This window comes from Asterias rubens, chromosome 3 (assembly GCF_902459465.1).
Source record: "Asterias rubens chromosome 3, eAstRub1.3, whole genome shotgun sequence".
Taxonomy (NCBI): domain Eukaryota; kingdom Metazoa; phylum Echinodermata; class Asteroidea; order Forcipulatida; family Asteriidae; genus Asterias; species Asterias rubens.
This window is the reverse complement of record NC_047064.1, coordinates 21995716-22017889: the sequence shown is the minus strand read 5'-3', so window position 1 is coordinate 22017889 and position 22174 is coordinate 21995716. Positions and strand designations below refer to the sequence as shown.

Here is a 22174-nt window from a genome sequence, read left to right as displayed (position 1 = left end):
TTACCCAGTTTTGGCAAAGTTTGTCCAGTACGTCATCACATTAGCAGCTAGTTGCTTCTCTTCATCTAGCGGGACTTTGGTTTTGTAGAACAGCTCCTCAGCCCAGGCATTGCCGAAGACAAAAGGAATATCCTCCCCGTGGGCTGCCCCAAGCCAGGCGGGGCCAAGTGCGAACACGTCCATTACCGAGACTGTCGGGTCATGGGTCATTTGGTACATGTAGACGGTCGAGCCTCCCCTGACGTGCGCCTTGGCCACGAAGTCTGCCGGTGCTGTCCAACTCTGATCTGTTGTAATTCGGATGAAGTTTTCCAGGTAGTCGGCGGACGAGTTGGCCAACTGCGTAGCGTTTGCATAGAACGTATCCAGGGCGAGTTTGACCGCATCTGTATCAGCCTCGTATAGATATCTGGGAATGGCTTCTAGAAAATCGTCCCTGCTCATGTAAGGAGGTGTTTTTGAATTGAACGATCTTGTGTTCACTATGAGGACGTAGGTGGCGCCCTCGTCGACAAGGTTCCCAAGTAGTATCGGGACTTTTTGGAAGTCACCTTTTTGTAGAAGTGTTTCAGGGTAGTCGTGAAGGAAAGAACCATCGACAACTGGCTGGAAGGAAATCGTGACCTGGGAGGAGTGAGTCAGCAGATAAAACAATTATCACGTTATTTTGTACCCAAAGGTTTTAATCATGGCAAAAAAAAGTTTAACAAAGGTATTACACTCAGGCGAACCAAAAGGAAGGTTGGGTACCCAAAAGCCCCACCCCTCCACATTACAAGATATTTGAAAAAAAATTATTGAACTTATTGAGCACATGGACAAAAATGGTCCGGTAAATACCTCAAAGGCTCTCAAGAGCAGTTCCCTGGCGGAGACGTTTCTCATACACAACACCATCTCCAGCGATGTTTGGTTACCGCATCCCACTGCAGTCGCTATATCATGTGTTTCTCGTATAATCTCATTGATATCACGTCGATAGGCAAATGTAGTCGTTGAAACACCACTCTAGTTATACAAATAAATATCAAAATCCGGGGCATTATTTGTAAATGACATGAATATCCCTTTCAAAAACAGAATGTCAACATGAAGTGTGTAGTGTCAAGATTTGGTTACGAAATGTTGCTCGATACCTTAAAAATAGCAAACCAAAAACGTTGTCGAATGACAACAACATTATTTAGTATTAGCTTCTGAGAGTCTGTGAATCATAACGTTTTTTAGAAACAATTGTGGTCCACCATGTAGGATTTAATTAGGTTTTAATTAGATGAGCTGAAATATAAACGCAGACTATAAGGCAGACTAATTATTGTGTTCACAAATTTTTTTTTTTAAAGCTGCTGTTTTATGGCTAGCCATAGACGACCGTTTTCTGATTTTTTTGCCACATTTCTACCTCATTAATTAACTATTACCACGGTTCATACTACCTGGGTCAATATAACCCAGATTCCGTGTCAACAAACTGATAAAGAAAGGGTCAACCTGACCCAAATTGGGTCAGCCTGACCCGGATATGGTCAGCCACTTGGACTCAAAATGAGGGTAAAATTCCACGGCACAAAGGCTTGATTTATTATTACACGTACCTGCATAATCGCTCTCTGGAAGAGACCACTGCTCATCTTAGATAACATGTGAAGACCTACACTGCTCGCCCCAGCACTCTCACCGAAGAGTGTCACCTGACCAGGATCACCCCCGAAATCTAGAAGAGTGAAGAAACGATTAAAAATCAAGACGATGGAAAACGTCGGGTTATCATGACAAACATTTCTTTAAAGACTATTTTACGAAAAGTAGAGAGCTCAGACAGATTGTTCAACCGAGTACCAGGAAGCACGGCGATAAATTCTAACAATGAAAAGTCTATGGCCACACATGTCAACACCGTTGAACTTGAGCATTTTACTAAAATGGGGTGTTGAAAGACCGAGGATGTGTTCGCTTCTTTTGTGTACAAAACTGTTGTTGTTATCTTTAAAAAACAATGACATAAACGGACAGTTATAGAATGAATTAGCCAATCTATTTGGTATTTTTGTTGTTGTCGTCGTTGCTGTTGTTGTTGATGTTGCTGTTGAGTTGTCGTCGTCGTCGTCGTCGTCGTCATCGTCGTCGTCGTCGTCGTCGTCGTAGTTGTTGTTGTTGTTCTTATTCGGTAAACTCCTGACTTTTCATTGATACTCACTTTCGATGTTGTCTCTGACCCATTCGAGAGCCATCACTTGGTCTAACATCCCCGCATTCGCTGGTAGTACAGAATCACCTGAAATTCAATAACACATGGGGAAAGGTCAGGGATTCAAATTACTTGCATCTTTCAAAATGATACTTCTCATTGTCATTAAACATTTCCCGTCCCTGCTCTGCCAGTTCATATTAAACACGCCCTTCTTTATAGGCCACTTATTATTGTAAACATATTCTCAAACTCTTCAAGAAAATGATGCACCCTTCTGTCCCCTAAAATGTACCCCTTGTTTCGGCGCTGCCACTCACCTGTTGTCATAAACCCGAACGGTCCAAGACGATAGTTGACAGTGACCAAGATGACGTCACCGACGGAGACTAACGGATAGCCTGTGTATTCTGGCATGGAGCCGGAGCCAAATACGTACGCTCCACCGTGGAGGAACACCATAACGGCTGCATTGGGAGACTAAACAGCCACGAAGAATGTTTCATACGAAAATTTATGGAATATTTGAAAATACGGTTTTGAAAAAACGCATTGGCGCCATTTTAGGAAGCAAATGTTTTGTAGGTCATGGATGACAATGATTCTTGTCTGCACTGATTTATATCAAAGAGTCGCAGTGCCGAAATGGCGTCAGTGCATATTTCACATTTCAGCCATCTTGCGCTTTTGTCACTCTATAATCTTGTATAATCTACTACAAGGTCCTCTCAGCACTGTGTATTGAGAAAGTTTCGACAGAGCGGTACCAGTCTTCTTCTGTCCAATACGCACGGCAACCAAAGGTGCAGTGTAGTCTGGTACCCTGTGTTAGCCCACCATGCGGTTTATTTCACAAAAAACTTCTAATCGTAAGCTTCTAATCTGAATTGGCAGCTAAAGCTACGAATACGACTCATGTCAAGGGTGTGACAACGACTCCCTATCTCAACAACAACTAAAATCTAGCCGTAGCCGTAGCTGTAGTAGCCAATTCGGACTCGGCCTCTATCCGGGTCAGTGCTCCGGTTCCTCTTTAAAGAGGCATGGTGATTTTGTGGGTGCGTTCGTTAAGCTTCCCTGGGTCGACCCCGGTCTGCCGGTACGTTCAAATAGCTTTGACGTCATTCCAGGGGCTCACCCGGGTCAGCCCCAAGTGCCTTGCTTGTGGAGTGGGTCACTTGGGTGCGACCCGATGTGCATGACGTCACCACGAGAGGGCGAGTGTGATCGTTCGATTAGCTCATAGACCTTTTCGCAAATACTGGGGCGCGCGCGTAAAGCTTGGAATTAGGTGCATTGTGGTCTAGCTGGTACCCAAATGTGATCCATATCTATCCCACAATGCACCTCATTCAACAGTCTGCGCTTGCGCATTGGTATTTGCGATAAGGTCTATGGACCTTTTCGCAAATACTGGGGCGCGCGCGTAAAGCTTGGAATTAGGTGCATTGTGGTCTAGCTGGTACCCAAATTTGATCCATATCTATCCCACAATGCACCTCATTCAACAGTCTGCGCTTGCGCATTGGTATTTGCGATAAGATCTATGGCAGGGGCTCGCCCAAGTGAGCACCGCGGGGTCGACACAGGGAAGCTAATCGAACGCACCCTGTATTAAAGACAAAATGCAATGCTTGACTGTTTTGAATAATTCGTTGCAAGAACAAAATGCCACATCGTTTATATTGCAGCCAACAACCAGGCATTTGAGGAAGTAAATAATTTGCATTCTTCGGTGATTCCTTTTGCATTCATGGTTGCATTGCTTACAATTCATGAGGTAAGCTTTACATTGTTGAAGGCGTAAAATGGACTCAAACAGAACCAAACCACTATTAACAGAGAATAGTAAACTTACTTGTTTTCTGTTATAAAACTCTTACCAGATTTTGTGGTGCGTAAACATGGACGAAAAGGCAGTCCTCGTCTGTGCCACTCAGGGAAGGGAATGTCTGCATACAGGCCGGTTTGAACCGGCCAAAACACGGCAGTCTACCCCGCCACGGCTCCTTCTTAATCGGTGGCTTGAACCGGTTGGTCCCGGTGGGTGGCTCGGTGTACGATATGTTCTACAGTATGTACCAAAAACGCATTGAGTTCTCCGTTATGAATGAGCTAAAGACGAAGAATGATAATTAATTTCCCCGTCAAAACAAGCCTAGATCCTTTCTCCTTTTTAAAGGTCGATAAAACAAAAGTGAGGAAACTTAAAAAAACAACCATTTCCCAATAAAATCAAAAAAGCTGGCTGGTTTATCAACAATCACTACTTTTTAGAGGGAACTTGAGGTTATAAAGGGCAAGCCCAAAAACTATATTTTCATAAATGAGTCTTAAAACATCAAAACTTGCTCAATCAATTTTTCTGGCAGCAATCGTTGGAACCAGTAGTTGAACAAATGAAGTGAAGGGTCCCATCCCTCCACGTTGTCATAGCAGCCAACAGCTATAGCCATAGCTGAAGTCACTTGAATCATACACGGCCTATCCCGTTAGCTTGCGTCACGATCAGGGCCCAATTTCATGGCTCTGCTTACCGCCGAATTCTGCGCTTACGATCACGATTCCCCGCTTGAAATGCTGGCGCCGAGTTTCTGCGCAAGCCTTGTAAGCGTGGAATGCCTAGTAAAGCGGAGTATACGCACGCGCAGAAGCCAAAATTCGCCGCTAACCCGTGAAATACGCTCACCATAAGCACATCATTCCCTGCTTCCGTAAGCGCCAATTCTGTGCTTACGGTAAGCAGAGCCATGAAATTGGGCCCAGAGAAGTAGATTTTCAAGATATTTAAACATTCAACGGGGGAGGGGGGAGAAGAAAATCCTAGATAGTTTGGCCAACAACAGTCAATATTTTGATCACCTTTGAACATTTAATACGTGATACGTGATTATTTTAATCCGCCAAAGCTTTGTAAACGACTTGCGATCACGTCGAGATAAAAAAAACAGCCCATTATTTTTGTTTTGAATCTTTCAGGTCATGCAAAATGGTAGGATAGGTTCCGTTTGGCATGATATAGTTCTGGGTTCAACATGACCCAAAACACATGTCTCAAAATTACCAAATTAATTACATTGAGGCAGAATCCGGTTCAACATTTCCTTTATCAGTTTTTCGGGTCAGCCTGACCCAAAAAAAGGGTCAGGCCCCCTGGAATTAAGGTTAATATTGTGAATGGGAGTTGTTATAGAGTGACTGGTTGTTTATAGGTTTTCTCTAATTCGGGCTTTTCCTCAAACATACTAAAATGACAATCTCTTCACAAATGTGTAATGAGGCCGAGATGATTACAGTTATCTTACGTCTGAGGGTCTCTTGGTTATTAAGAAAGATCTTAGTTACATTACTAATAACAGTAGACCTACACTGACTTACGTGAAGGTAAACAACACCACTCGATCATGCATTACAATTTCCATACCACGTAAACACACAGTCATCATACTTTTGCACACCGAGTTTGTTTTTAAGCTTTCTACGTTTTGGAACGGTTTAAAAAAAACGTTGTGATTGGGGATCTTTGTTTAGTTGTGTAAAAGTCCCCGCAGGCCCGTGTGTGTCAGAACACTGCTACATCGTACAAGCATTTAGACAATACTAATAAAACAATTGCACCAACACTTCATTTTACCTTGTAAATATCAACGGTCTTGTTTACTTTGAGGAAGTTTGGCTCCGTAAACTGGACAGTCTCTCCTTCGATCCATCCCCCGTCAAGTCGGACCGTTGGCCCCGCTGCACATACTCCCCAGTTTACGGCCACAAGAATGAATAGCCGAGCCGCAATCATCGCGAAATGTTGAACTGATGTACCGTCAATCATAAAACTAGCTCTCGTCCAAGACTGAACAATGCCAGTAGTCATAAGACTCGGAACATGTGCATTTATTGTGACATTGATTTAAATTTCCTAATCAGGCATCTACGATTACAAAATCCACTGAGTAAACAGACATTTTATTTGATTAAATTGATTTCAGACAATCTATAATTTCTTGTAGTTGTTTTTGAGTTTGCTAACACAATGTTTTTGGGGTTGTTTTACGTATGCGTATTACATGTCTTAAGACACTGGCCCTTATTTCGAATAAAATATCTTGGGATTTTGATAACATTAATAAATTGGTCAGACCCATTGTTTTTTCTCTTCATCAGCAGCCTTGAAACGCTAGATAAAAACGCATATCTTTGATTGATATAAAAACACGTACCTATTTTAAGCTGTGCTTTCTATACGGGGATGTCTAACCAATTTTAATGAGACATTACCAGTTTATCAAAACCTAAACTCAGAGGGAGCCGTTTCTCACAATGTATTATACTATCAATTCCGTTGCTCGTTACCAAGTAAGTTTATGAGGTAACAGTATTGTTTTGAGTAGTGTCCAATGGTTACGAAAGAATAGCTCAAGAATAATATTTTTATCTTTGACGATCAGAGCTCATTGCCAACGGGAACCAAGGTCTCTAGAAACAAACAATCTAGATTTTGGCCGCAGCGTTATCAATCACTGCACATTGGGTTATATTGATTGTTCCTGTGCGCATTTAAAGACAGTGGACACTTTTGGTAATTACTCAAAATAACTATTATCATAAAACCTTACTTGGTAACGAGTAAAAGGGAGAGGTTGATAGTATGAAACATTGTGAGAAACGGCTCCCTCTGAAGTAACGTAGTTTTCGAAAAAGAAGTAGTTTCCAGGAATTTGATTTCGAGACCTCAGATTTAGAATTCAAGGTCTCGAAATCAAGCATCTGAAAGCACACAACTTCGTACGACCATGGTACGACAATGGTATTTTTTCCCGTTAATATCTCCAACTTCGACGACCGATTGAGCTCAAATTCCCACAGGTTTGTTATTTTATGCATAATCGTTATGCACAAACTGTGAATACTAGTGTTTGACAATTACCAACAGTGTCCAGTGTTTGTAGGACACAAAACACAATGCTTACAGATTTACATTAAACTTACACGGTTTGAAGATAATGATAGTAGAAGGATTCCCTTTAAATATCACTCGCTGAAATGCTGTAGTTTTTTAAACATTAGTAAAACAATTTCACGAAATAAATTTTCGTCTCAGAAAAAGGAACATTTTTAGTATAATATGCACAAAACGTACAGAAATTTCGCTCTTTTTTGCTCTTTGATTGGTGGCTTTGAAGCTGACACTTTCACAGGTAAATTGTATGAAATTGCATAAATCTTCATTCACAGTTAATAAGCATTCTTCTCATGACCAAAAACTTGATCTACTAAAGGCTTCAAAACCCTTGAACAGTTAACTAAATTAACCCTGGAATCATTTCAACAGAGGGCGCTGTGAAGTTTCTGTATTAATCTTTTGGTTTTGACTTTTCTCTCACTTTATTAAGTCATTTGAAGACTGAAAGCCTGGACTTAATGGTTATTGAAAATATTGTAAATAGACAGGTTCTGAATTGGGTATATTAAACTCTTCATAGGAAAAAAATAGACACCGCTGGGGTAACATGAATATGGACAATTATTGCTCACATTATAGAATTTCGTAAAGTATTGAGGACTTACAATCAATGTGGGGAATCCTCAATTGGAATGATTCTTAGTTGGGTAGATTCTTAACTGGAGGATTTCCCAACTGAAGACATTCTATAGTTAATGGATATTAACCCTTCATTTTGGTTGTTCTTTTTATGGAGTAATTCTCGAGATGACACGATCCATTTCGAGGGTCGTTCCACTACATAGTCGTGTGTGCTTCTTGTTTAATCATAGGACGATTTGAATTGTTCCACTATAGTACCAGCTTGGATGAGCGCCTCTATACCTCTACTCGAGAAGAAAGAGTCTGCATCTGAAATAAATAAATAAACACCCAATCAATCAAATTGATATAATTTTGTAACAAGCAGCAAGGCGTGGATGCATCACCAATGGCCGTGTTCACAGCATTGTGCAAAGAAGATCAGTTATCAGAAATAATAATGTTAACGTACATTGATCAGAAATTATGTTCCGGTTGCATTGCCTGGTGCATGACATGGCTTGTTAATACTCCCACTTCAGTGCGCATGCTCTACCCACACGTTAAACCGGGCGCCTTGCGTGAGCGAAATGTACCTTTGCGAAGACACTAAAAACGAGTCTTGAAGCAACATTTTAAGTGCTACCTTTTGAGAAAAGCATGAGCAAGAGTTACCAATATGGCAGCAGTGTATTAAACCTACCATCTGACGTCAGGTTGCGAGCATCCTCGTTCCAGAACTTTGCATACTCTTGACGGACTCCCCCGCTCTTGGTTGGCAGGTACGGTGATAGCTCCTTGTACTCCATCTTTTCTAGGGTAAACTCTGGCCAGTGAGGCACAATACCATCACCGCTGGGGTCACTAGAAAGGAAGGAGTACAGTCATTGTTCAAGTTGACGGTTTGATCATGGTTTGATTGTGGTTTAAATGGGAGCAAAGTTGACCAGTTCTTTCGAAAAATTAATAGGCAGTAGATTTTACATTCTCAAGAACGTGTATACTTTCAACAGCTGCAATGCTTTTTACAAAATAACTTTGTATGCTATGGTCAGTAATAAAGAGTATTTACCAATCGAACCCGGTTCATTGATATTAAAGAGCGAGTTCTATTAAAACCACCTTACCCTGTTTTGGCAAAGTTGGTCCAATATTTCATCATAGTGTTTGAAAGCATCCTCTCCTCTGGCTTTGGTTTACCGCTCTTATAGAATACTTCAGGAATCCAGGAATTCCCGAACATAAACGGGATATCATCAGCATGGGCTGCACCCATCCAATTTGGTCCAAACATGAACACGTGGTATATAGACACAGTCGCCACTTGTGTCATCTCGTACATGAAGACCTTAGTGCTGGCGTTCAAGTGCGCCCTCACCGTCTGATCAATCGGAGCAAGCCACGTGTAGTCAGTCACGATCTGAGCGAAACTCTGAAGGAAGTCCGAGCTCGGATTCGCGGGGGTTATGTAACGGGTCTCGATGGCCTGTTTGAGGGCGTTGTTATTGCGGACATCCCCGTATGTGTGCACCCAGTCAGGATAGGTATCAAGAAACTCTAGTTTGTTCATAGGGGGCGCTGTCTTTGAGAGGTAGTTAGGGAGCAGATCCAGCACCAGGGCTGCAAGGGTTCCCTCGTCTTTCATCGAACCTATCAAGATGTCAACTTTCTGGAAGTCACCGCTGGCGATGATGTTCTCTGGTTTGTCGTGAAGAAAGAAACCATCCACCACAGGGAGGTATGCCATATCAACCTATTATTCAAAAAGGAGTGATTTTTGCATAAGGTTTTTAAAGTCAATTAATTTTTGAGAATAATAATAAGGTTAAGGCTATATCTCAAAATGCAGACGGCAAAAACCTGTCCAAAACCGTAATGTTAACAACTGCATTATGAGCAAAGTTGCTTTGACATAACCATTCTGTTGTGTGCGATTTCCCAAATAATTTTCAAAGTTTTGCCTTAATAAATTTTTTAATTAAAATTTCAATAAAATCCCTGGTCAGAATAAATCCAGATTTTTAATCTCAGGAGACATGACCATGTGTTGGTCAAGCTGACCGTCAGAAACTGGAAACTGGTTAAACTTTGAGTTGAATTCTGCTTTAGTTTGTCACAGAATCCGGGTCATACTGACCCAGTATAACCCCTCCTGACCCATACTGACCCCTCCTGATCCAGGAGGGGTTTTATTTTACCAATAAAAACCCATTCAACCAAATTAAAGCAACAAAACGGAGCCAAAATACAGCTTGATTTAGTCGGTACCTTATAAGCAGATATCTTTAGTTGTCTCGATGATATTTTTTGTAAGCAGGAAATCATTGTTGCCGTTGTAACGGTCGGGCAGCCCGCCTCCACTGCAACGTCACGCGCTTGATTCTTGGCGTAGTCCATGGAACGTTGGTACGCAAAGAAAGACGTCGAGGTACCACTCTTTATTATAGGAAATAAAGCATCGAAAATAAAAATGCAACCCAATTGTTTAATCTCAGACTGCAAACCTGGCTTTATACAATTTATTCATCCAATGTGAAAATGGCCTCGTATAGCTCTCCGATACTCTCTCAATATAGCAATTCCATTCACGCACACCTGTGTGTTTACACCTGCACCTCCTATATTATTGTCCCTTTTTCTGTTTTTGCAACAGCTCTCGTTTTTTTATGGTTTTTTTTGCAACAGCTCCCATTGGTTTTCCAACTGTGGACCTCTCTCGAACCGTGGACTCTATTGTCCTGTTTTTGTACAGGTTCCCGGTTTGAATGCATACAGACCATGTTGGTTGGCAAATCTATGACCTTTAATCCTCCCATACCAAAACTCAGAAGATCAACGGCATCCGAGAGGCAAGTTTACCTGCATGATGGCTTGATTGAAAAGACCAACACTTTGTTTCGACACTAAGTGGAAGCTGACACTGGCGGCGCCCGCACTTTCGCCAAATATGGTTATCTTATCTGCATCCCCGCCAAAACCTGGATTGAAAGAAAACAAATCGATAACGAGAGCGTGTCACATGTTCAGGACCAAAAGTTCATAGTCGGTGCTCAGATTTCGTTTTCGCTTAGAGCCATGGCTCGAACATGGATACATTGTCTGCCCATTTATCACTGTTTCCTCTTTATTCCACTACAATATTCTTTTAAAGATAAACCTTTGGGTCATCTGGATAAATAACAAATCTCACATTAGTAAATAATCCAACAGGTACAAAAAAGGTTCCACACAATGTCCACCGGCAATGACAATTTCCTAAACAAACATGTTGACTTTTGTTGTTGAATTGCTCTTATTTCTACGGAGGAGGGAATCAACGTACTTCAAAATTTACTTACGTGCAATGTTATTTTTCACCCATTTGAGCGCCAACGATTGGTCCATCAAACCGACATTACCTGGTGCCTCAGAATCACCTACGAAATAACAGATTCCAAACATTCCACTTATTAAAAGTAAAATTTTCGTAAATCTTTGTTGAGTAACGAGTAATTTCATTAGGTAGTGTAGGACCAATTTACATGCATTATCCTACCAATGAGGCACTCTGATCGATACGTCGAGGTTTTGTTTAAACCACCGGTTCTTTTCAGAACGACCCTTACTCCTAGAGAGAGTAAGTATTATTGAACTGGTTTATGAAACCAATGGTGCCTAATAAATTAACTTAATCACCGTGACGCGTGGCTCGCAAGCCTGAGGAAACCCGTAAAAAGGATGATTGCTATACCAGAAATACCGGGTTATTCCCTTCTCTTACATTGATCAGTGTTCTGGGTTCTTGTACGTGTACTGTCAATCTTATTGGGCCTAAAGTGCCAAACGACGGACAAAAACCAAGTATAGTAAAATATCTTGCTCAACAATGACATGACCAGGACTTGCCTAACACTATGCCGACCAGACAAATCAAATTTTAACTGGCATGGTAACTTTTAAAGGTACTCAATCAAATCGTATTTATAAAACACACAAAACAGCAGTACCTGTCGTCAGGAAACCAAACGGCCCCAGACGGTAGTTGATCGAAACGTAGATGACGTCACCAACAGTTGAGATGGGTTGTCCAAAGTACTCAGGCATCGAGCCCATACCGAAGAAGAAAGCACCCCCATGGATGAAAACCATCACTGCTGCAGTTTTGGACTAGAAATAAGAAAAGGAAAAGAGAGTTTTGATTTGTGTCGAGTCGTTTAACGAGGGACACTTAGAAAAATGACGGGGCCTGAGAAGGGGTGGGGTAGGGTGGGGGCGCTGTTAGCACACCATAGGTTCTTCTCATAACCGGATCTTGAACATGGTGTTCTCGTAAGAGTGTGAAATATGTAACTTAACTTTTCGACAGTAGAAACATCCTTTCAAAGTGATGGTACCTGGTGAGGCAATTTTTCTACTGTCATATGATTCTACGTATAATCAAACTGAGGTTGTGACGAAAATAGTCTGTTTTCGAGAAATTATAACACCGGCTAACGGGGTGGAATGCCTCAGGTTAACTCTAAAAACGTCTGGGTCCCATGGGGCCTGACACATTCTGGTCAGTAATGACCCGGAATCTGGTCCGGAAGACACATATGGGTCACAGTGACGCAGAATCAAAGTTAAAAAATACCACTTTCCGGGTCAGCCTGATCTTTAATGGGTCAAGCCCCAAGTGACCCGCAATCCGGGTCAACTCTAACGGAACGTGTTCTCCACTTACCGCGGTGTGAGGGCGGTACACATTGAGAAACAAACAATCTTCGCTCATCCCCGTGAAGGATACGAAGTACTGAACACACGCATGACCGTGTCTTGAGGCGTCCAGGGTACCGGTCCAGGGCACTACGGGGACGGGGGGACGAAAGCGCCTCGTGTCGACTGGTGGCTCGGCGTATGGGATTCCCTTTTGAATGAACACAAATTTTGTAAATGTCAAAAGCCAACCAACTAATTTTCTAAGTTTAGGAGATTAGGCATGCATTATGTTTGTTGTGTATGTTGTTGTAGTAGTAGTTGTTGTTTCTGTCGTCGCCGTTGTTGTTGGCGGTGTTGTTTGTCTTGTTGCTGCTGCTACTTCTACTGCTGCTGCTATTGGCTAGGCAATTTTATCACACATACCAATATTTCTAACATAGTGTCAATTAGTCGGTTCATAACGTACACAGATTACTAAAAGTAAGTTCCGAATAAATATCATTCCTTTTATTTTCTATAGGCCTAACGTTAGGCCTGTCAATCATACGTTTGTTAACTGAAATCTAAAGCCTGTTTGATATCGTCATTAACTCACCCTAAACACGTCTATCTGTTTATCAACCTTCAGGTAGTCTTTCTCCTGAAATCGTTCAGTTTTTCCCTCAATCCTACCATCCAGAGTTTGAACCAGAGGCCCTGCCGTAGATACGTCGGTCAGCACGGCCAAGACCAGGCCTGCGATCACAGTCAACATCATTCTGCGGCCGGGTGTTTGTCTCGAATATCGACTCAATACGCTACGCTTGAAACCCTCAAAGTTGGTCTTCGCACTCTTTCAAATCGTCAAAGGAAGTGAGTATATATCTTCTCCGACTCTTATATAAGTCCCTTGTGTAAATATTCGCATAAATTGATAAAGAATAAATATAAAGTAATTTGTTTTCACAAACTGTTTTCATTGGGCAAGTTTCCATAAATAATACAGTATTTTAGAAAGATAACTGAGGGGAAAACAAGCCCGGTCGCTATCAACATGCGAGTCGGCCGTCAATCATACCGGAAGATAAAATAGTGACGTCAGCAAGTTTGATTGATATCTACAAAACCATAATCTTTTAAGTTTCTACACAACCATGAACCTTTAAGTTTCATAAGCTCTCTTGAGTATATTAGGGCATCACCGGCGTCCCGTGGCGGTCCGAGAAACGAACTGTCTTAAAACCTTCCTGCCCAGCGATTGTCGTTAAGCCAATGTAGGCCTATGATACTTCGTTTAAGTGCACGAATGTTGTCAGTCCACATATTACGCTTTTGGTCTTTCTCTTCCAGCGCGACCTTTTTGAAGCAGCAGTCCATTTTTAATAATAATAATTATAGTCAGCCTAAGATAGACTGTAGGAATAATAAAATTACATTTAATAGATGTTTCTTCACAAATATGTGTCTGTTCTAAAAGAAATATTATATACAAACTGACAGGTTAGCCAAAACCCAACACTGAATATATTAAGTATACGATTTAAGTTTGCATGGTGTGAGTTTAATTAGGTGAGGTTTGCAGTCGCACCATATTGTGTCAATATCTTTTGAGTAGTATTGCCTACTGGCTCTGCACTATTCAGAAAATATGTATACACTGCCGCAAACATCACCTTTATATTATTACCATAGCCAAATTTGGACACAAAAAAAAGTCCATGCAAGCTAACGAGTTACATTTTATTAAAGTGAAATTTCACAACGTTTGGAACCGAAAACATGGATGAGTCGACAGTACATAACGATGAATGGAACTGAAACCTTAGTCCGTTGAACCTGGAATGAAAAAGGGATTTCAAGTCCCCAAGAAGAACTCTGGTCATATTTTGCAGAACCCTTATTTCGAGGTCCAATTTTCAATAATCAAAATAGTAATCAGCCTTCAAAACCACTCATTGACTCGATAAAATGAACATGTCACTTCGAACATCTGTTGGTACTCCCAGTCAAAAAACACTTGAAATGTTTTGAAAAGAACAGTCAATTACAAATTATCAATTTGACGGACATGCAACCGGTAGTAGCATGACTATAGTTAACTCTAAAGATGATTTACGTAATTGATTAGTATTTACCAAATGAAACCAATCTGAAGGCAAACAGACTTGCATAAAGTTTGCATTATGGTTTGCACTGAAATACACTGGAAAATGAGACAGTCCCAGTCCACATAATATTGACTGGTAAAATTTTCATTTTATGGTATGAAAACTTAATGCTATTCACAATAAGCCCTACATCTATTAAAATAAAACTACTTTACAAGTTAACTATTTCTTAAAACTCCTCTCACAAGACGCCATTTGTGTAGTTCTTAAAAGATGTGTACCAATCAGTCATATCTTGCTCTCGCCACCTCGTAACTTCATCTGACCAATCAGCTTCCAGATCGGTACTGTTAGCTGAAAGAAAACAAAGGACACGCGAGCATTTTAACTATTACACTTTGTTTCTGACATGAATTTCCTTTAACCATTAGTCAAAGTAAAACCCTCTTACGAATATTTTGAACAGACATAAAACAATCAACTGCATCCTATGGTGATAATTTGAAACTGCGCAAGCGCGTCTAACCGCCACTCTTAAGCTTTGGCTCCAAGTGATTCGAGACATATGGGTTTGAACGGGTCAACATTCCAACATTATTTTGAGGTTCAAAGTTGACAAACCATTGAACCAATTGCATAATGTGTGGGTTTTTTTTTAAAGAAAGTTGCAATCATTTAACCCCAATAGAATCACACAACCACGGAGGGGAAAAGGAACAGACAATTTTACCTGTAAATGTTGCTAGTTTCGGTAAATAGGAGTTCCAGAATTGGCATTGTTTGGCCTTAAGCGAGTGACCATTTTTCATGGTGGGTGACAACTCTTTGTATACTGTAGATGAAGGGGGTCGGTAGGCGGGCCAGGGGTCCGATGGGGTAGTATTTGGTTCATCTGGGGAACTGAAAGAAAACATTCAAAATATCTTAATTAACTTCTTGGAGCCGTTCACAAATCCCGCCAAAAAGCTGCAACCCAAAAGAAGGGTACAAGTAGAGTGATCAAAACACATGACTCGAGTATAAAGATGTGTCAGACTTGGTGGCTACGACTACGGCTCCGGCTTGATTGCCGTGTCACAATGTGTTTAAGTATAGGACTTCCAAAACAAAACCCTCAGCAACAGCCATAGCCGTAACGGCCAATTCGAATACAGCAACTAGAACAAAACATGGGTTCGATAATACGTTTATTCCATACTCTTCTTCGGGAAAAAAACAATTGTGAGAAATAAACAGTACGTAGAAATGTAACAAAAACAAAAGCGCATAAAATTATACAAAAACAATAATTATAATCAATGACTCCTCACCCATGCTTGATGAAATTGGTCCAATATTTAACCATCTGAGTCCCGACCTCGATGTCTTCTCGCGACTGAATGAACGCCCTTTCAGAATTCAAACCAAACAGGAATAAGAATTGCAAATCTTCAGCGTGGCCCACACCGAGCCACTTTGGTCCTATCTCTCCGGGAAGGCTGAGTAGCGACCGTTGCGGAACATGGGTCAAGTGATACATAAACACGGTGCGGTCGCTGCTCGCTGCCGCCATCCGGGCGAAGTTATCCGTGGGGCAGACAAACGCGACATCGGTCATCATGGAGGCGAATGCTTGGTACTGATCTTCGGTCGAGTTGTCTGCGATCGACCAGTCGATGTAGAATTGCTCTATGGCACTCAGGAGTTGCGGGTGGTTGTAGTTGTAGGAGAAACGTGGGAGCAGATCTCGCAGGTCCGGTAGAGGTATTTTAGGAGGTTCTTCTGTATTCAAGTTAGGTCTGGTGAGATAGAAAGTGTGTTAATTGTTATAAGTGTTAGCAGAGTTATATTTACAGGTCTCCCCAGAACACAGGTCTCCTCTGGTCATTATGTTTGACTAAAACACTGAGTGGTTCTTTCAACGTTGCTGCTTCAGCCATTGGCTAAAGCCGCAGCCACTAATTGATTCACAATTAAACTTTTTATTTCATTTCATTTATTCTGGTTGTGAAGTCAATGACTGTATATCGCAGAAACTGAATCAATATACTAAACAAATGTATAGAGAAAGGAAGTTTCAGTTTTAGATATACATGGTCCAATACTAATTTAGTGACCTAAAACGCATACATTTTATCCGAAGGCTAGGTGCAAAAAAAAGCAACCTTCTCATGTTCAAAATCTCATAATAATATACGTGCAATACACAACTGCAGCTTACCTGACATACGCACTCAGCACTAACAGCGTCCCCTCATCTCTATTGGTACCGATTAAGATGTCAGCTGGGTGGAGGGCGCCCTTCTGTAGCAGAGCATCCGGAGTGTCGGTAACGTAGAAGTTGTCTATAACCGGCTTGAATGCAAGGTCATTCGTGGTTGTCTCGCGTATAACCTGATCATTTGGAAAAACAAAACACAAACAAAAGATCCATAAAACGTCTTGATGCTCAATAAGCCATTTGCGAGTAAGATTTGAATATAGTCTTGTACTATGATTATCTTTGCATTCCTCAGACTACAGAGACAGTTTCTACGTCACATGGTTCGGGCAAGATCTTGCAAAACAACCTCCAGATGAGCAAACCGTGGTTCCATTGTTCCATACACGTTCATTCAGTTTGATGTCTCTATGCAAAGCAAAAGCTTGCCCCAAATCAAGGGACATACCAGTTTCTATATGTCTAAGAAAATCCGTCCTGTAATTGGCGATTGCGCTGTTCGGATGTTGAATAAAACACGCAAATGGCTTTTGTGGAGCGTTGCGGAAGTGTAAAAAATCATGGCGAAATATTGGATGGCACTTGACGCGTGTTCCACCAATCAAAAGACACGGATATACCACGTGATTGATATATGCTAACTAATAATCACCTGTCCCTGCGCGTTAGTGAGGAAAAACTCTGGCACATTACGCAGACACGTGACCATCTCGATGGTAGAATCCGTCGGGCAGTCCAGTCGGGCGGCAAGGTTCCTGGCGTTGGTTAAACTCCTCTCACTCTGACGACTGTAGTCAAAACCCCAGGGTGATAGAAATGTGCCGCTCTGTGGAGGTATTTAGTTAAAATTAAGTTTAATTGTGAGACTTTTATTTCCACAAAAGCCGAGGCTTGTGGTGGATGTGCCCATTACAACAATACAAAACAAAACAGGATAACATAACTAAATAGACGAATGAATAAATACTAACTGTTACGGTAGAAAACTACATTAAGGTTTAACCATGGTATAACTTCTCTTATACTGAAACCGCTCTATTCAATGATACGAGTGGGCTACTAGTATAGTAGAGGTAAGGTCACCCACTTCAAATATTCGAATGGTCGCCCTCCCCTATCCCACCCATTCCCACCCACTAACACTATTCCATTTGACTAAAGGAAATCCCTAGGCCCTTATCGAACCCACAGTTTGGGCTTTATGTTCCGACTTGGGCTCCATCTTGGGCTGTGACTTGGTCGTGCCATGGACGTAACCAGGGGCCAGTTTGTATTGGAAAAGGCAGACTCCGTTTGAAATAAGTGGAGCTTGATGGAACCATTTTGTGTGTCAAGGGTGGAGCCAGTTATTGTGGGAAGGGCGGAGCCAGTTTACATGGCATGGGCGTGGTTTACAGTAAATAATACTCGATAATGACTAACCTGCATGATTGCTTGATTGAATAAACCCTTAGTGAGCGGAGACACTAGATGTAGAGACACACTTGACGCTCCTGCACTCTCACCAAAGATGGTGACTCTGGAGGGATCACCTCCAAATGCTGTCAAGACAATTCAATCACATAATGATAGAGCAATTAAAAAAAAATACATGATAAATTAAATTGAAATGCAAGAATAGGGTGTCCCGTCTCGTCCATAAGATCAGTGGGAAAGCCCGTCTCCTGCACGATGCCGCGGAACGGAACAATGTAGCGACGTTGAAGTTAAAGGTCATCATTCATAGTATAAATTTGGAAATTGGGCAACATACCAGTCATTTGATCTTCAGAGAAGAAATTATCTGCTTAGCGTCAGGTAACCAAGAACATATCAACTGCATATACAAACTGATCACGAACCATGTTGCAAACTTCGTCCGCGACAGAAACAACATTTCATGAGCTTGCATTTCGATCTGTGATCTGTGGCGTCATGTTTCCATGGTGATCAAAGTATTTACCTTCTATATTTGTCTGCACCCACTTCAAGACTTCAACCTGGTCCAGCAATCCGTAGTTTCCACGCGATGCTTCGTCTCCTGTTATACCAAGAATGTTCAAAATAACCAAAGTTATTAATTCAATAATAATTAGCACAACATCTAATCTTCAAGCATAATATGAAAACAGTGTGTTGAAATATTCAACAATAAACAAAATCAAGTGTTTTGTGTATGGGTTTTTGTTATTAAAATCAGGCAGGGTATATTTTTTGGTAATTATCCGAGACCAATATTCTCACTTGGTGTATCCATGAATATAGGAACAAAACTGTGACAATTTTGTTCAATTATTGGTCATCGAAGTAGCAAGAAACCTTTGTTGCATAGAAGTGCGCGCTTTTAATGTCTGACGCCGTTTTATGGCTCAAAGTTTGTGTGTAAAAATTACCTCTTTTCCTTAAAACTTCAAAGTGTGTTGTTAGTACCGATAGCTCTCATGTGCTATTTGCCAAGTTAATTTTTATGGTTGTTAATTTTTGAACAACAAGTCTTTAATTTCTGATTTTTACTTTAGAATTGGTTCATCTATAACAACGTATACATATATTTTATTTACGGGCATGACTGTAAAAAGCCAATGCAATTGAGGTCAGTAGATATGGAACCTCTCAAAACTCCACAGATTCATTCAAATTTTAAGTGAATCCTACCCGTTGCTAGAAAGCCAAAAACTCCAAGGCGGTAGTTTGCCGAGACAAAAATGACGTCACTAGCCACGCCCAGAAGAGTGACGGGGTCATAGGTTATGGATGTACTCTGCCCCAGGCTGAAACCCCCTCCGTGGAACCAGATCATAACTGCTGCTCCTGGAGGCTGTAAACATAAATTAATTCATAAATTTACTAATTGATTTGAAGAAGAAATATAAGAGGACACCTTATATCACAAGGCCACGGAGAGCCACTTCAAGCCTGAAGCCCTTTTTTCAGGGATCATTTTGAAAAATAACCTCTTTCTTTAAAACTGCATTCTTTCAAATAGTGTTTATTAAGATCATGGGTTCTCCAGTGCTCTTTACCAATAAAGTTAATGGTCAATTGTCATTAACTTGTGGCGTAAACCAAAAGTCAGTCAAAAGTACACCTATTAAGCTAAACAAAAACACAAACGTGTAAATCTTTAAGATTTACATTTCATACTATTTTTTTTATTATTTTTTTCCAAACCGAATTACAGCCTAATTTCAAAAAGAATTTGGTAAATAAATGATTTCCTCACCACATCTTCTGGCACGTAAACGTTGAGATACAGACAGTCTTCACTGCTTCGTATGACCGACTGAGCGCATGCGTCTCTTGCGTAAGTTGCGTTCCATGTCCCCTCCCATGACTCAAGGGCTACCGGGGGCCTGAAGCGCTGGGCCCCGGTAGGTGGTTCAGCGAAGGGTACGCCAATGTACGCATCTATGTCGATGTTTCTCTATATTTAGGTAAAGGAAGACAAAGTTGAAGAAGTCAGACATCCAATGTTTATTTATTTCCATGGGATAGTATTATTTTAGTATTTAGGTAACATCTTGTCTTAGTGCTTATTTACAAAAAAAAGTACAAGTTTACACACATACGTCATACAAACATGATAAAATTATATAAGGTCCGAATGAGTGACAGTTTCATGTCGCCATACAAATCACAATGATGATACTGACAGCACAATTTAAGATGAATCTGAGTGCCTTTATAGTGAAATCTAGTCCAGTATCCACACATGTGAACTTACATATAATACATGAAATTACATACTACGAAACTATTATAAACATAATCGTACTGCGGGCCTGAAGTCACAACGGAGGCAACAGAGGAAATCATTTTTGTTACGGATTCACAACTTGTTATTTCGAATTCACAATTCATTTTTACGGAATCTGATTCACAATACGTTATTACGAAGTCATAATCTATTATTAGTAATATTAAGAACCACAATCCAGTTATTACCAATTGACACTTCTTTTAATTACGGATCAACAATTTCGAACCAGTAATTACCGACTGCCTCCATTGCATACGTGGTGACTTCTCAGTCAGGCTTATATTATTTCAGGGTTTGCCCAGAACTAATGATGAATTCAACATGGGTTACTCCATCCTACAATACCATGCATTTTGTCTTTCTTTTATATAATGAAACTATGTAATCACGTACAAACTGGTAGCGTGTAGTGACTGTGTTTCCCAGCAGCATGCCTTGTGATACATTAACAGTCGGTTGGGCAGTTCCGTGACGTAACAGTGTCGTCATCAATGCAATTACAGAGAGAAATTTGTCCCAGTTTGGTGACAAGTCACTTTTTGATATCGCCATCTGCAAGTTGAAACAAATCGTCAACTTTGTCCACACTTGCACATAAAACAGACAAACACTCAAATCCAGATATTAACATTATTAACATAGTTAAAGAGGAAGTCGGAACCGACAAACATCATATACAAATAACAAAAAAGTGACTAAAAACAGTCTCCTGACGATGACATAGAGCAAGTTACTCGAAACGTTGAGACCAAAATATAAGAACTCACTCCGCGGAAGTCAGTTAAAGTCCCCTCGATCAGCTTAACAACTTAAGTAATAGTCTAATCAGGACAGTTCTTTCCATACTTAGCAAGAAGATACACACTTGTGTTAATACTGCAAACCAAAAAATTATTAAAAATAGTTCGAACGGACAAGTGTTTAACCACTTACTTTCGATCTCAGCAAAATTAAACTTCAATTCACCACTGGAACAATTCACCTCGCGGGCATTCATCAAAACAATGAAGAGACTAAGTTTTTTTACCCCAACATCAAACCCCCAAATAGGAGACCCCTGGCTGACCTTTAGCTGCGATACATCTTCGGTTGTTATCAACTTGATAACTCTTCTGATAATGTGGATTAATTTTATCACTCGGTCTCTTCTTTTATTAGCAAGAGGGTCACCCGTCAACCCAACTGGACTTCCAAGTCTTTACTCAAATAGTTACACAGACAGATAATTTTAAGCAAGGTTATTTACGTACTATTAATCGTAATCAGTTCCTGGTTGTAGTAGTCACAGAAATTATCGGATGTTTGGAAGTTGATGTACAGGGAGGATCGGCTCGATCATCGTATCTATCTTTTGCTTTACCGAAAACGTATTTTTGTATTCTTTTTGTTCTTCAAGTTCTTCTAACTCAAATTAAAGGGACACACTGCCTTCGGATTTGTCGCTTTTATGGTATAAAAACGCTTGTTGTGAAACTAATATGGTTGGAAAGATATTTTAAAAGTAGTGATTCACACATCAAAAAGCCCTTGAAAGTTTTTTTTTTTTTTCCCATTTACTTCGTGAACTAACACGATCCGGCATCGTAAAACCAAATGTTTGTCTCAAACAAAGATTTACAGACCCATCTAGTTCAACTCAAAGGAAAGCCAAATACTTTTGAAAGCTTTATATTATTTTTTTAAAATATTTTTTCTTCTTCTTCTAACAACAACAATGCTTGTATAGCCCAAAAGCGCCCAAATCCGAAGGCAATGCTTATTTAAA

At 40.7% G+C, this 22174-nt stretch overlaps 3 protein-coding genes across 3 annotated transcripts; all 3 read right to left on the bottom strand.

Moving 5' to 3' along the window:
* Window positions 1-5981, bottom strand: LOC117288493 (cholinesterase 1-like). The gene is made up of 7 exons (XM_033769373.1): window positions 5823-5981; window positions 4072-4257; window positions 2509-2668; window positions 2198-2275; window positions 1596-1714; window positions 841-1008; window positions 1-624 (listed from the first exon to the last, which is right to left on the bottom strand). Exons 1-7 carry the CDS (start codon window positions 5979-5981, stop codon window positions 1-3), a joined length of 1494 nt encoding a protein of 497 aa, XP_033625264.1.
* A 1421-nt stretch (window positions 5982-7402) lies between these two features.
* LOC117288191 (cholinesterase 1-like) lies at window positions 7403-11834 on the bottom strand. Its single transcript, XM_033768936.1, has 7 exons — window positions 11693-11834; window positions 11045-11122; window positions 10566-10684; window positions 9975-10142; window positions 8834-9459; window positions 8410-8570; window positions 7403-8036 (listed from the first exon to the last, which is right to left on the bottom strand). Exons 1-7 carry the CDS (start codon window positions 11832-11834, stop codon window positions 7948-7950), a joined length of 1383 nt encoding a protein of 460 aa, XP_033624827.1. The 3' UTR covers window positions 7403-7947.
* A 2877-nt stretch (window positions 11835-14711) lies between these two features.
* LOC117288492 (cholinesterase 1-like) lies at window positions 14712-20898 on the bottom strand. The gene is made up of 10 exons (XM_033769372.1): window positions 20803-20898; window positions 19873-20073; window positions 19305-19467; window positions 18613-18690; window positions 18093-18211; window positions 17323-17496; window positions 16671-16843; window positions 15781-16248; window positions 15201-15370; window positions 14712-14824 (listed from the first exon to the last, which is right to left on the bottom strand). The coding sequence occupies exons 1-10, from the start codon at window positions 20896-20898 to the stop codon at window positions 14712-14714; spliced, it is 1755 nt and encodes a 584-aa protein (XP_033625263.1).
* Window positions 20899-22174: the final 1276 nt, after the last annotated feature.